This window comes from Callorhinchus milii, unplaced genomic scaffold (assembly GCF_018977255.1).
Source record: "Callorhinchus milii isolate IMCB2004 unplaced genomic scaffold, IMCB_Cmil_1.0 Scaffold2, whole genome shotgun sequence".
NCBI lineage: Eukaryota > Metazoa > Chordata > Chondrichthyes > Chimaeriformes > Callorhinchidae > Callorhinchus > Callorhinchus milii.
In genome coordinates this window covers 15,616,521-15,629,419 of record NW_024704743.1, presented here as the reverse complement: position 1 = coordinate 15,629,419, position 12,899 = coordinate 15,616,521, and the positions used below count along the sequence as shown (strand labels likewise).

The 12,899-nt window shown below is 42.1% G+C and overlaps 1 protein-coding gene across 8 annotated transcripts in view; it reads right to left on the bottom strand.

The window, feature by feature from the left end:
* The window catches only part of LOC103181539 (transcriptional activator GLI3), a 219,517-nt gene that overhangs the window by 48,928 nt on the left and 157,690 nt on the right, over positions 1-12,899 (bottom strand). For 6 of the 8 annotated variants that reach the window (XM_042331867.1, XM_007898098.2, XM_007898101.2 and 3 more), the window contains 2 exons: positions 6,623-6,825; positions 4,442-4,624 (listed from right to left, as the gene is read on the bottom strand). In XM_042331867.1, coding sequence (XP_042187801.1) covers positions 4,442-4,624; positions 6,623-6,825 — 386 coding nt within the window. The remainder of the gene's footprint in view (positions 1-4,441; positions 4,625-6,622; positions 6,826-12,899) is intronic. The other 2 variants (XM_007898100.2, XM_007898102.2) reach the window with 1 other exon arrangement.

The following is a 12,899-nucleotide window of genomic DNA, read 5'->3' as shown; positions in this document are numbered from 1 at the left end:
AGTTCCCAGAATATTCCTTCCTGCACAGGAAAGTAATATGAAATCTTTTATCACTCTACAGGATTCAATGCCACTTTCATACAACAGATTAGTAACTGGTATTGTAAAACAGGCAGGTTTGCCAGCTCTGGCCTGACTGAGATCCAACTCTGGGTTGGGACATCACATTGTGTCCACACGGAGGAGGTGTATGAAATGACACAGACAGAGCTTGGAGCTACATTCTACGCACACAGAGCCGTCTAAATATCTTAAGTGACACAGTGATGTCCAGGGCATTAGCTTGCAATATCCATGAATCGCCATTAGGATTCATTTTGTGTGACCTCTGTTGGGGCAAACGACTTCCTAGAATGGCAAAGAAAAGCCGGGAACAAAAGCTGCCTGATTTTCGGATGATTCTCAAGTCATTCCGCTACGTTTATTTGAGCCTCGTTGATATTCCCCTGCACCGGCAAAAAAAATTCCCATAGCAGATTCACACACACGTAAGCTTTCAGACATCAGACAACTGCACGGTAAGGAACAGTGGTTTGCTGTAGCGGCCACTGGAGGACCATAGAAGGTGCCCAAGTGCCTGATTTGCCCCCCATCCTTTGAAACTCCATGCCACAGTCCCTTCATCTCACCCCTTCCCTTACCTCCTTCAAGGCACGTCTCAAACCCTCCTCTTCAACAAAGTCTTCAGCCACCCTCCTACCTTCCTGATCCCAACACCACCCTGCTCGAATCCAGATCCCTGACTGTGCAGCACCTTGGGACGTCTTCCTGACGTGAAAGGCGCTTTACAAATGTAATTTTGTATTTGTATTGTGTTCTGTCCTGGCCTTCACAACTCCAGAAAAATGAGGTGAAACCAGTGTTTGGACAGTAACTTCTCACTGGCTCAGCATCCTCATTGTAAACTTAATTTAGGATTTCAGGGAAAAGTACGTTTAATGGCTTTGAGTGCATTGCTGGGAATACTCACTGTAACTTGAGTTGGGTGAGCCTTGCCTGAATATACATTTATATTGACCTTTCACGTCGGGAGGACGTCTGAAAGCACTTCACAGTGCTGGATGGGCATGCAAGCTGCCGGTGGGAACTGGCGAGAGGATGGGGAGGAGAAAAATAACCCAAAATATAAAGAAGTACTGATTGACATGTTCTTTGGCAGGGAGAGGAGTTAGTCATTCTTTATGGATGAACAACAAACAAATAACACAAAAGTTTTGAAAAACACTTTTACACATCAAACGCACAAAAGGTCACTGCACCAATATGCCTGCCAGCAACCAGAGACTGAATGAACAGAAAAGGTTTAATTCAGTATCATGGTTAAAAACACGAAGTGTGAATTGGGCATTTAGAGTGTTTGGTTTCTTGTAACGTTTCCGGGAAAGGTGCACATAAACTGTTCCAACTCTTCTGGCTTATATCCTCACAGAGCCAAACACCACTGCCCAGTTCTGAAATAAGAACAACAGCCTACACCGAGTCCCTCAATGCAGTTCCTGTGCTGGTTGTTGGAGGCTCACAAGTGAACTGACAAGCAACCAGTGTCTGACTTGTCCTTCAGTCTGGTCTAATGGTATCAAATCACCCCATCCAACAGTCCAATTGATATTGGAACTATGTGTAAGGGTGTTTGTATGCATGTACATGTATGGTGGGGGGCGGGGATGAGGGAAAGAAGGGAGGGGGTAAATCGCACTGACAACCAACAGCTTTTCACTCTGACTTAGCAGCGATGCCAATCTGATGTTACAGCCTCTGTTGAAGTACAAGAGATTAAGGAACAATTACCCACACTGTTCTTCCTGCCCAATTTTCATTATTTCTCCCGCTCCACGCCTTTTAAACCCCTTCCCCTTCTAATTGTGGAGTCCTGTAGCTCAGTGGTTAGAACACTCGCTTTGCAAGTGAGAGACCTGAGTTCAATTCCAGGCAGGGCGAAACCTTGGGCAAGTTTCCTTACTCCACACGCCTAATAATAATCCCTCCAAAAACCAAAAACAATAATAAATTGGTCATTTTCAATCTACGACTGTTTGTGGGACATTGCTGTGCGCAATTGGCTGCTGCGTTCGCCCACAAATGTACAGTCAATTCACTTTACAGTGTGTTCTGTGAAGCGCTTTGGGACGTCCTCCCGACGTGAAAAGCGCTATATCAAATGCAAGGATTATTATTATTATTATTATGACATGCACTATTTCTCAACCACCATATTGGGCAAAAAACCTGCTAGGTCAGCTCTATTTTCAGTCTCTCTTGGGACATGTAAGAATGGTGTACACCTATGAAGTCAAACTGTTTCAGTTAATTGCTGTAAAGTATAGTGACTATGTTTTTGTGGGTGAATGCAACAACCAATTGCAGGTAACAGAATCCCACAAACACCCCATTGAGGATGCCTGGATGAGCAGCTTGCCAGACCACAAGTGGCAGGGCTCCACTAATGTGTTGCAATTTTATCAATGTGATTTTAGAAACTAATGGACAAACCGCCAAATATCACCCCACGGCCATATGATGAACTAATGGACAGGGTGAATGAAGGTAGTGCAGTTGATATAGTTTATATGGATTTTCAAAAGGCGTTTGATAAAGTGCCACATAGTAGACTTGTAAGCAAAATAGAAGCCCACGGTATTAAAGGGACAGTGGCAGCATCGATACAGAATTCACTGGGAAATAGAAAGCAGAGAGTGGTGGTGAACAGTTATTTTTCTGACTGGAAGGAAGTGTGCAGTGGTGTCCCCCAAGGGTCAGTATTGGGACCATTGCTCTTTTTGATCTATATGAATGACCTGGACTTGGGCATAAGGAGTACAATTTCCAAGTTTGCAGATGATACTAAGCTAGGAAAAGTAATAAACAGTGAGGAGGATGGTAGCAGACTGCAAATGGACATAGACAGACTGGTAAAATGGGCAGACGTGTGGCAGATGATGTTTAATGTGGAGAAATGCGAAGTAATGCATTTTGGGAGGAAGAATGAGGAGAGGCAATATAAGCTGATGGTAGACTCTTAAAGGGGGTGAAGGAACAGAGAGACCTGGGTATTCATATAAGTAAATCATTGAAGGTGGCAGGACAGGTAGATAAAGCTGTTAAAAAAGCATACAGGATACTGGACTTTATAGATAGGGGCATAGAATACAAAAGTCAGAAAGTTATGATGAACCTTTATAAAACACTGCTTAGGCCTCAGCTCGAGTACTGTGTTCAGTTCTGGGCACCACACTTTAGGAAGGATGTCAAGGCATTGGAGATTTACCAGGAAGGTACCAGGAATGAGGGACTTCAGTTATGTGGAGAGGATAGAGAAGCTAGGATTAGTCTCCTTGTAGCGGAGAAAGATAAGAGGAGACTTAATAGAAGTTTTGAAAATTATGAGGGGATTCAATAGGGTGAACAAGGAAAAACTATTTCCATTGGAGTGTGGGTCAGTTATCCAAGGGCAATAGTTGTTAAAAGAAATAGAGGTGAGGTGAGGAGAAATTTTTTTACACAGCGAGTTGTTCAGATCTGGAATGCATTGCCTGAAAGGGTGGTGGAAACTGATTCGATGACAGCTTTTAAGAGAGAAGTAGATAATTTTTGGGGAAGACATGTTTGCAGGACTATGAGGAGAGAATGGGGGAATCAGATTGAATTGGATAGCTATTTTCAAAGAGCCAGCACAGACACGATGCGCCAAATGGCCTCCTTCTGTGCTGTATAATTCTATGACAAAGACAGCCCTGATTTGGAGGATTGCTCACCAGACACCAGGAGAAACTCCACCATCTTTTTGAATAGTGCCATGGGATCTTTAATATCCACCTGAATAGAAAGATGGCACTTCCAGTGATGCAGAACACCCCAGCTCTGCATTGGAGTGTCAGCCTAGACTGTGAGTTCGGGTTTGATGTGGGGCTTGCACCCACAACCTTCTGACACCAAGACAAGAATGCAACCAATCGAATCCAGCCAACTGTATTTTCACTCCCTTCCTCTAGGGTTGGATGTTTTTGTTCCATTATAAGCTCACTTTCAGAGACATGACAGATTTCTAGACCTGCCATAGGTCCATGCAAACATATTCCAACAGACCACGTGATATGTTGTTGGAGAAACTCATAATTCTGACCCTCCTAAAATGGCCAAAGGTTTATCTAATGTGAAGCCCATTCCCAGATCTAATAAGTTAAAACTCAAAATAAGACTAGCTAAAATAAAAACAATGTTATGTTTCTGAAACTATCTTTGATCTTTCCCCATAAATAAACAGAGTTAAATTTAACGACCAAACCAGAGCTTGTTTTTTGAGGGGTTTCTTTCCTCAAAGTATAATTTGATTGGTATGACAATGTAACTTTGCAATAATTGTTAATTTCCCATAGATGGTTTGTTTCAACAAAACATTTCATTTAACGCCACACAGTTGACATCTCTCTGCTCGACCACTCACCCTCCATGGCATGGAGATATTCCATGTGAAGAGCACCGGCACTGGTGGCATTGGCTGGAGGAAGGATGTCACCATATGGGCTGCGATGGCCTGCTAACAGAGCCATTTGGTGGTAGTATTCTGCTGGGCTGACTGCAGCATGGGGTGCTGAAAATCCAAACACATTCCATCCTTTAGATAGTTCTGCGGAGTTGAGGGTTACACAAACAAAAAAAACATAACTAGACGGCTTTGAAATAGACAAAAGCATCTGCATATTCATAATAATCATAATAATACATACATTTGACATAACACCTAATCACATCGTTGGGACAGCTCAAAGCGCTTCACAGAATATTCTGTAAAGTGGATTGACTGTATTTTGTGGCAAAAAAAGGCAGCCAAATTTTTTGGGGAATGATTATTTCCCTATTGTAATTATATTATTATATTAATATTAATAAATGTATTATTATATTAATATTAAATTGAAATAGTCATAAAATATTCATATCAACTTAATGCAGAATTTTCCCTCTCCCCACCCATCTCTCCTGAAGATGGTGACTGATCCTAATCCTGAGGTTTAGTTCCACACAAGCTCTGGTCTAAGTGGTCATCCTTCAAGTGCGTATGGATTGTGTTGGGAGGCTGTTCAAGTGTCAGATTCAAGCCCAATTCTGCCCTCATTCACCTATACATTCTCAGCAGGGTTTATTGGGTTGCAAACCAACTGAATATTCCGCTAGCCCACAAAAGCAGCACTCTGGGAAATCCAGCAGAGAGCAGGGATTAAAGCTTTGACCTTCCTGCACTGTATCTTTCAGTTACATACTGCACAGTGCATTTAGCCAGTGAGTGATTTGAGAGCAGCACAGGTCTCTGCAACTGATGGGGATTTGCAATATGAAGGACAGGTCTGTGGCAAAACTAAATGAGAAAGTACAGCGTCACTCCTAGCAAATCACAGGTGACATTTAAAAACACATGCGTCACCTCTGGTTAACGCTGACAGTAATTCCCATCAATGTCTCAGATAGTTTCAGAGATTCTTTTTCATTTCAGTGAAATGAATTCCAGAAGATTTTCACTGAAACCATTCAATTCTTTGCTTCAACATATTTTGTTTTTGGACTTCTGGACGAGAAAGCAGGATGCTGAGGTTTGCTCATTACTGATCTCAAGTCTGTGGCCCAGTCGAGGGATTCAGAAAAGGCCAAGAGCAAAACTGGAAGTGTTTTATTGAGTCACTTTAAAACTGTTATTAAGTTAACGTTCTGCAAATGCATGATGAGGGACTGTTTAATGCTATGCAGCTTCTGCTGAACCTGTGCGTCCATCTCTTTCATGAACTATATCTTTTTTGCTAAAGATATAAAGAGGAAACTGTCATTCTAAGTACTAAAAAGGCAGGCAATCTACATCACTTCACAGTGAGCAGCTGTAACAGACAAATAGGTTAACATATAACTTAGGATCACTTCATCTGACCTGAAGTTTAACCTATTTTTCACTTAAGACCGCTGATTGATCTGAAGTGGATCCAGTATTTGTGTTTGTATTTGAGAGCTTCGTTGAGTATGCACCCTCTGCCGTCCCATCCCATGAATTCAATAAAAGAGACTTCAATCCTTCAAGCAATTATTCTGTTCTCCTGATTTCTGCAGTGTAATGTCTGGGTTAAAGAACAATAATGGGGTCTAAAATGCAATGATTTCTCATGGGATTCCTTAATGAGGAATCTTGACCAAAAGTACTTTAGTAGTGACCCACGGGAAGTCTGCATTGGCGCAGAGTTCCTGCAAGTGAACACGATGTTATTTCAGTTTCCTCATTAAGGAATCCGTTAGAAATTGTCGCATATTAGACCCTAGCGATTTACCGAAGGAGAAAATCGGAACAGTCAGACAAATTTTATCAGTCAAGACTTTAAAATTCACAACAACCTTTTCTTTATAAAACAAAAAGCAACCAGATTATTGGGTCAATATAGCTTTAAAGTACAAGTTAAGTTGCTTAAACGCTGTATGAAATGAATATAACATAAAATGTTTTAATACTGCCAGTGATTATGATAAAGCTCAAAAATCTTTGTGGATTCATTATTACTTCTTGGAACTCATTAAAAAATATATATTCTTTAAAAATGTTACACATTGTAACTCATTTCAAGGAAACAAATATTCAGACAACACCCACCATCAGCAGGGCTGAGTCCCCTGGCTGCAGAGATCATAGACAGAGAAGGGCTGCTGTGCAGAGACCGTATGTAGTCCATATAGGGGTTAACATATGGGTGAGGAGGGTTAAATACTGGCTCTGAAGCACCAGTAGGCGTTCGGTGTGGGGAAATTCTGATGAGCGAGATGTCAGAAAACGCCGGACTACCTGAAATGGGAGGCCTAAAAGGGAATAGAAATGAGTGTTGGTTACTACAACAACAACTTGCATTTATATAGCACTTTCACGTAGAGCAACATCTTTAGAGGGAGGGGGTTGGTACCGAGCAAAGGGGAGGGGATGGAGGGGTGGGAGAGATGGGGAAAGGGAGGTGGCGGCAGGCATGTTCACAGTACGAATGTAATGTTAGAAGAAAAACAAAGATTGGGAAGATTTATTGGCATGAAAAATCGACTGGGATCTACAAACTAAACAAACAATAAGTTACAAAGGCAGGTGCACCGGGGACAATTGTGTGTACCTGTAAACACGGGCAAGCATATCTAAATTCGAGATCTTTCCCCTTAAAATAATGCCAACTTCTTTCAGTATTAAGGAGCCTTTGGCAATAAACTAAAATGTAAGCTCAGAATCAGCACCCTTTACACAATTTTTTTAAACAAAAGTAATCTTTAGAAGCGAAGGCTGGAACCTATGTTCTGCTAAGATTCCTGATAAGCACGCATTTCTGACACCCTTCTGTCATCAGACCCTCATGCTGAAAACCTGTGTTTAAAGCCAGTGATCAGTGAGTGTGCTGCGATGTTAGCACAACTCTGTCTCTCCCTCTCTATTGGAGTGCTTTTTTTCTTGATAACCTGGTTCCTCCCAGAAATGACAGTGATTAAGCCTGTCATGTGCTCGCTGCAGCACAGCAAGCTGACCCCACCTAATGCCTTTTGTCCCTTGTTTTTCCAATTAATTTACTGTGTAAGAAAAAGCCACTGGGAGCAGCTGTGAGAGTAGTGGGGGGAGCACATTCCTTTGATGCTATGAGAATGCAAGCAGCAGATTTTTTGCAGACCGTGATCATCAGCGTTTGCTGTTGGCACCAATCACCATGACAGACTGTAATCTGATGTGAGAAGCCAATTCCACTCAGTTATCAGTTACAGGGGACTAGAAATATCTGAATCCGACAAAGATCAAAGCTAATCTCCAGGGGGGACTGAAACTCACTAAAACAAACTAGGAGGGTCATGATGTGGTGGATCGTGCCTCTCCCCTCTCTTCATTTGTCTCTAACATTACACTCCCAAGAACATAACACTCCTCTGTTCGATACAGAGGGAGAAAGGCATTCTTCACGAATATTTTCACAGAATGCTTACAAACTCACAGGAGCGCCCACGCAGTTCCAGACATGGCTTATGAGAAATATGACTTCACTACAGCAGAAGCGAAAAGAGCATCAATGAATTAAGATGCACCTGCAATAGCCAACACTTAACAATCCTGTAGCAGCCTCCCTGGCAACTGACTGCTATAAATGCAATAGGCCATGAATGCTGCTGCGGAATATGATTCCTGCTGCTTGTCCCAGTGGGCATAGCAATGGAGCATTGCCAGGGCATTTTTGGTGAAGAGGTTACGGCTCCAACATGTGAAGGAAGCACCAAGTTTGGAAATTCCACCACTGGATGAAACAACATGACTTAAAGTATAATTTCCAATGTTGTACATACACGTAAAAAGAAAATTGCACCGCAGTTACCCAAGTTATAAATGTGTCATAAAAACAGAAGTCGCTAGGAACACGCAACAGATCAGGCTATCTCTATAGATGCTGCCAGACCTGCTACGTGTTCCCAGCGACTTCTGTTTTTATTTCAGATTTCCAACATCTGTAGTATTTCGCCTTTTGTTTATTTTATAAATGTGTCAGTCTGACTCAGCTATTGCCTCTGAGTCAGAAGGTTCTGGGTTCAAGCCCCCATGTTGAGACTTTGAACTCGCATAACTCATAACTCGCATGTTCAGGTGGAAGTTAAAGATCCCATGGCATTACTCAAAAGAGAAAAAAAGTTTCTCTCGAGGTCCAGGCCAACAATTCCCCAGATAAAATTGGTCATTTAGTTTATTGCTGCCGATGGGACATTGCAGTGGACAAACTGGATCCTGTGTTCACCTATAAATAGCCATTCACTAAACTTCACAGGAAATCCCGTTCAGTGCTTTTGAGAGGTTCTCTGGATATGAAATGCCACCCTGGCTTAGTTGGTCGCACTCTCACCTCTTATCAGGTGGTTGTGGGTTCAAGCCCAAATCGGGACTTGGAACCCAAATAGTCTAATTATGCCGACACTCTGGTGCAGTGCTGGGGGGATGTTGCATTGTCTTTCAGATGAGACGTTAAACCGAGGTTCCATTTGCCCATCTAGGTTGACAGTAAAAATCCAAGGCACTATTTTAAATGAGAAGTGAGTTTCTTGCAGTTTCCTGACTAACAATTCTCCAAATAAAATTAGTCACTCACTCCATGACTCTTTGTGGGACACTGCTAAATGCATATTGGCTGCCACATTCGCCCCCCAAAAATAACATATTTGTACTATTTTATAGTAGATCCTGTGTTGTTCTTTGAGACATCTTGATGACATGATAATGTCAAATGCAAGGATTATTATTATAAATGACAGGTGTGGAAAAGATGCTCCGATATAAAAATAACAGCAATAATGCAAACAAAGGAATTCTAAGATGAGCACTCAACCTAGATGAATGGTTTGTCATCACATTTGTTGACACTGCCCCGATTGCACACTTCTCCCAAAGGTTTCCAGTCAGAGCGAAAACTTCGGCAAGTTTGATTACTCCATACACCTCTGTTTACCTTTAGGCTTTACAGCAATGTAAGGCCTAAAGGTACTTCATTCTTATTTAACTGTACAGGTCTTTCCCAACTCATCAATGTATTAATAATAATAATAATAATAATCATTGCATTTAATATAGCACCTTATCACGTCTTCGAAAAGGAATCCCATTAGAAATTGCTGCATATTAGACCCTCTCTGCCAACCCCAACCCTCCCCCATTTCTACATTTTGAAATCTTCAGTCTTTTTGTATCTAGGCCTAAATATAGATTTCATCTCAAAAGTCATTCAACATTACACCTGGAATTCACCCCAAGTTGTTTCGTTGGAATACGGTCATTGCACTGTATTCTGATCAGTGTAGTTGTGAAATTGACAAAAGTTAGAAAGATTAGTGCTCAAACTGCAACAACTGAGCAGCTTGGGATTGAAGGGTGTGTGTGTCAACCCTCCATGTGGTTTCCTGCATTTGGAATGGATTAAGCAGACTGGTGAAAAAGGCTAGCCTCCCATTGCATTCCCAGTAACTGATCTTCTCAAGTTTTTATTGCACTTTTCTCCCTCGCTTTAGTAAATTAAATTATACAACACAAGTGAATACCTACCGCCTGATGTCATGTGGAAGAGTCAAAGAACTAAAGGCACAGCAGCCAGAACCACAAGAGAAAAGAATCTGAACCTCCTGTTCAGTTTTCAGAGAATTCTGCAACCAATTCTGTACATTTAAGTTTACAGCACTCTCTCGTAAGGTCCTGGGTTCAATTCCCGGGCAGAGCGAAGCCTTAGGCAAGTTTCATTACTCCGCACACCTCTGTTTACCTAGCAGTATGTAGGAATACGGTTGGCGGATCGCTTTCTGGGTGTAATAATCCCTCCCTCCAAAAATAAATAAATAATGATAATTTGAACTGTTTACGGGACAACTACTGTTGCGCAATTGGCTGCCACGTTTCACCCACAAAATACACAGTCAATTCACTTTACACTATATTGGTAATTGGTTGGGAGGCAGGAAACAGAAAGTAGGGATAAAAGGAATGTTCTCTTATTGTCGGGACGTAACCAATGGTGTCCCCCAGGGGTCTGCACTGGGACCTCGGCTATTCGCCACATGTGAATGACTTTGATGAAGGAATAGAAAGTTTTATATCCAAATTTGCAGATGACACTAAGCTCGGAAACTCAGTAAGCTGAGTAGATGGGAATAGGAAGCTACAAAGGGATTTAGACAGATTAAGCGAGTGGGCAAAGATGTGGCAGGTGGAGTTCAATGTAGGGAAGTGCGAGGTCATCCACTATGGACTGAAAAAAGATAAAGCAGAATATTTTCGTAATAGGGAGAAATTAAGAACTGTGGAGGAGCAAAGAGATTTGGGTGTCCATATCCACGAATCACTAAAAACTAATTCCCAGGTACAAAAAGTAATCAAAAAGGCGAATGCAATGTTGCCCTTTATCTCAAGGGGCATGGAATATAAAGGGGAAGAAATGATACTTCAACTGATAGAGCGTTAGTCAGACCCCATCTACTACATTCAGTATTGGATACCACACCTCAGGATAGATATAGTGGCCCTGGAGGGGCTGCAGCGCAGGTTGACCAGAATGTTACCAGGCCTAAATGGGTTAAGTTATGAGGAAAAGCTGCATAAACTTGGATTGTATCCCCTTGAGTTTAGAAGGTTGAGGGGTGATTTAATTGAGGTATTTAAGATGATAAAGGGATTGAATAGGGTAGATACAGAGAAGCTATTTCCTCTGGTGAGGGAATCCAAAACAAGGGGGCATAGTCTTAAAATTAGAACCAGGCCATTTAAGAGTGAAATCAGGAAGCATTTTTCATTCAAAGGGTGGTAGAAATCTGGAATTCTCTCCCCCAAAAGGCCATGGATCCTGGATGCATCCACACCTTCAAGAGTGAGGCTGATAGATTTTTGTTAGGTGCAGGGTATTAGGGATATGGGGAGAAAATGGGAAATTGCAATTGAAAGGATTAGTTGAGGTACAGATTAGCCCATGATATAATGAAATGGTGGAACAGGCTCGAAGGGCTGAATGGCCTCCTCCTGTTCCTATGTTCTGTGAAGCGATGTGATAAGGCGCTATATCAAATGCAAGAATCATTCTTAAATTAAGCTGCACTGTCGACTCGCTGTCTGCTCCAGATTCAACAGATTATCTCCAGATTGGGAATTCTCCTTGAATATAACAATTGTCTCCCCCCACCCCTCCCCGAATAAGGCTGAACAAATTACATTTACATTTGTATAGCACTTTTTACGTCAGGAGGACGTTCCCATTTCTATCACACAGTGATTTTCCAGGTACTTTGCCCAGTAAATGGCCACATGACTGGCCTCGCTCCGCTCAACAGGCTCCAGCCTGATCCACATCCCACGCCCATCCCCCCACCATCGGCAGTTGGGCCTTCACATCTCTGCCCCCATCTTTTAGAAGTCCATCTCATAGTCCCTTCACCTCGTTGCCTCCTTTTACTCCTTCAAGCCCTGTCTCAAGACCCTCCTCTTCAACCATGCCTTCAGTCACCCTCCTACCCCTATCCTCCCTGCCCTCTACCCATCTTGATCCCAACCCCCTACTCGGGTCCAAATTCCTGACTTTCCAGTGCTTTGAGACATTCTTCCAACGTGAAAGGCGCTATAGAATGTAATGTGTTGTTGTTCCAAGTTAAACAGACCACTTTCATCCTGTTGCATGATATTTACTACAATCATAGTGGAAAAGAATTTCAAAAGCAATATATTTATTATTAGGCAGAGGAAATGGTTTTGATTAGAACTTATCTGTACATAAGTCTGATCAGATGGGGTATGATTATTTAAAACCTGAGAACACAATTCTCAGGTCAAAGTGGACTGAACATCTCTGTCCCTGTCCACGTTGTTTAAATGAGTGCTATTGGCATCCATTGAGCCGTTAGTGTCTTTGGACCCGTTTGCTTCAGTTCAGGAAATACTCAGTTTTGACTTGGCTTTAAAAGCTGGTATTCCCCGCACCATCAATGAAATGCCGGGGAATTGCAATGGCAGCAGGTTCAGATGGCTGCTGCAAGTACATTTCTGAGCAACTGCTTGGAACAACTCAGATCACATTCACCCACAGCCAGTTATCAACTGGATTATCGCCAGGACCCAGATTGTCCCACAGTCTTATAATTATTATCAGTGAGAATCACATCAAATGATTAATTTACACCCCAATATCTTCATCTACAAGTATCTATTTATCACTCTCTTCGGCACCTTTTATTTCTAGATCACTCTGTACAGTCCAAAAAGTGGCTGGAAAACTAATGAGTCTAAGGAGCTAATTAATGCAACTGTGGGCTGCTGATCAAAACCTTGTGGTATTTAAATATTGCCGCCAAGCAGCGGGCAGGATGTTACTTTATCCCAGCAGCAAAGCACTGGTTTCAGC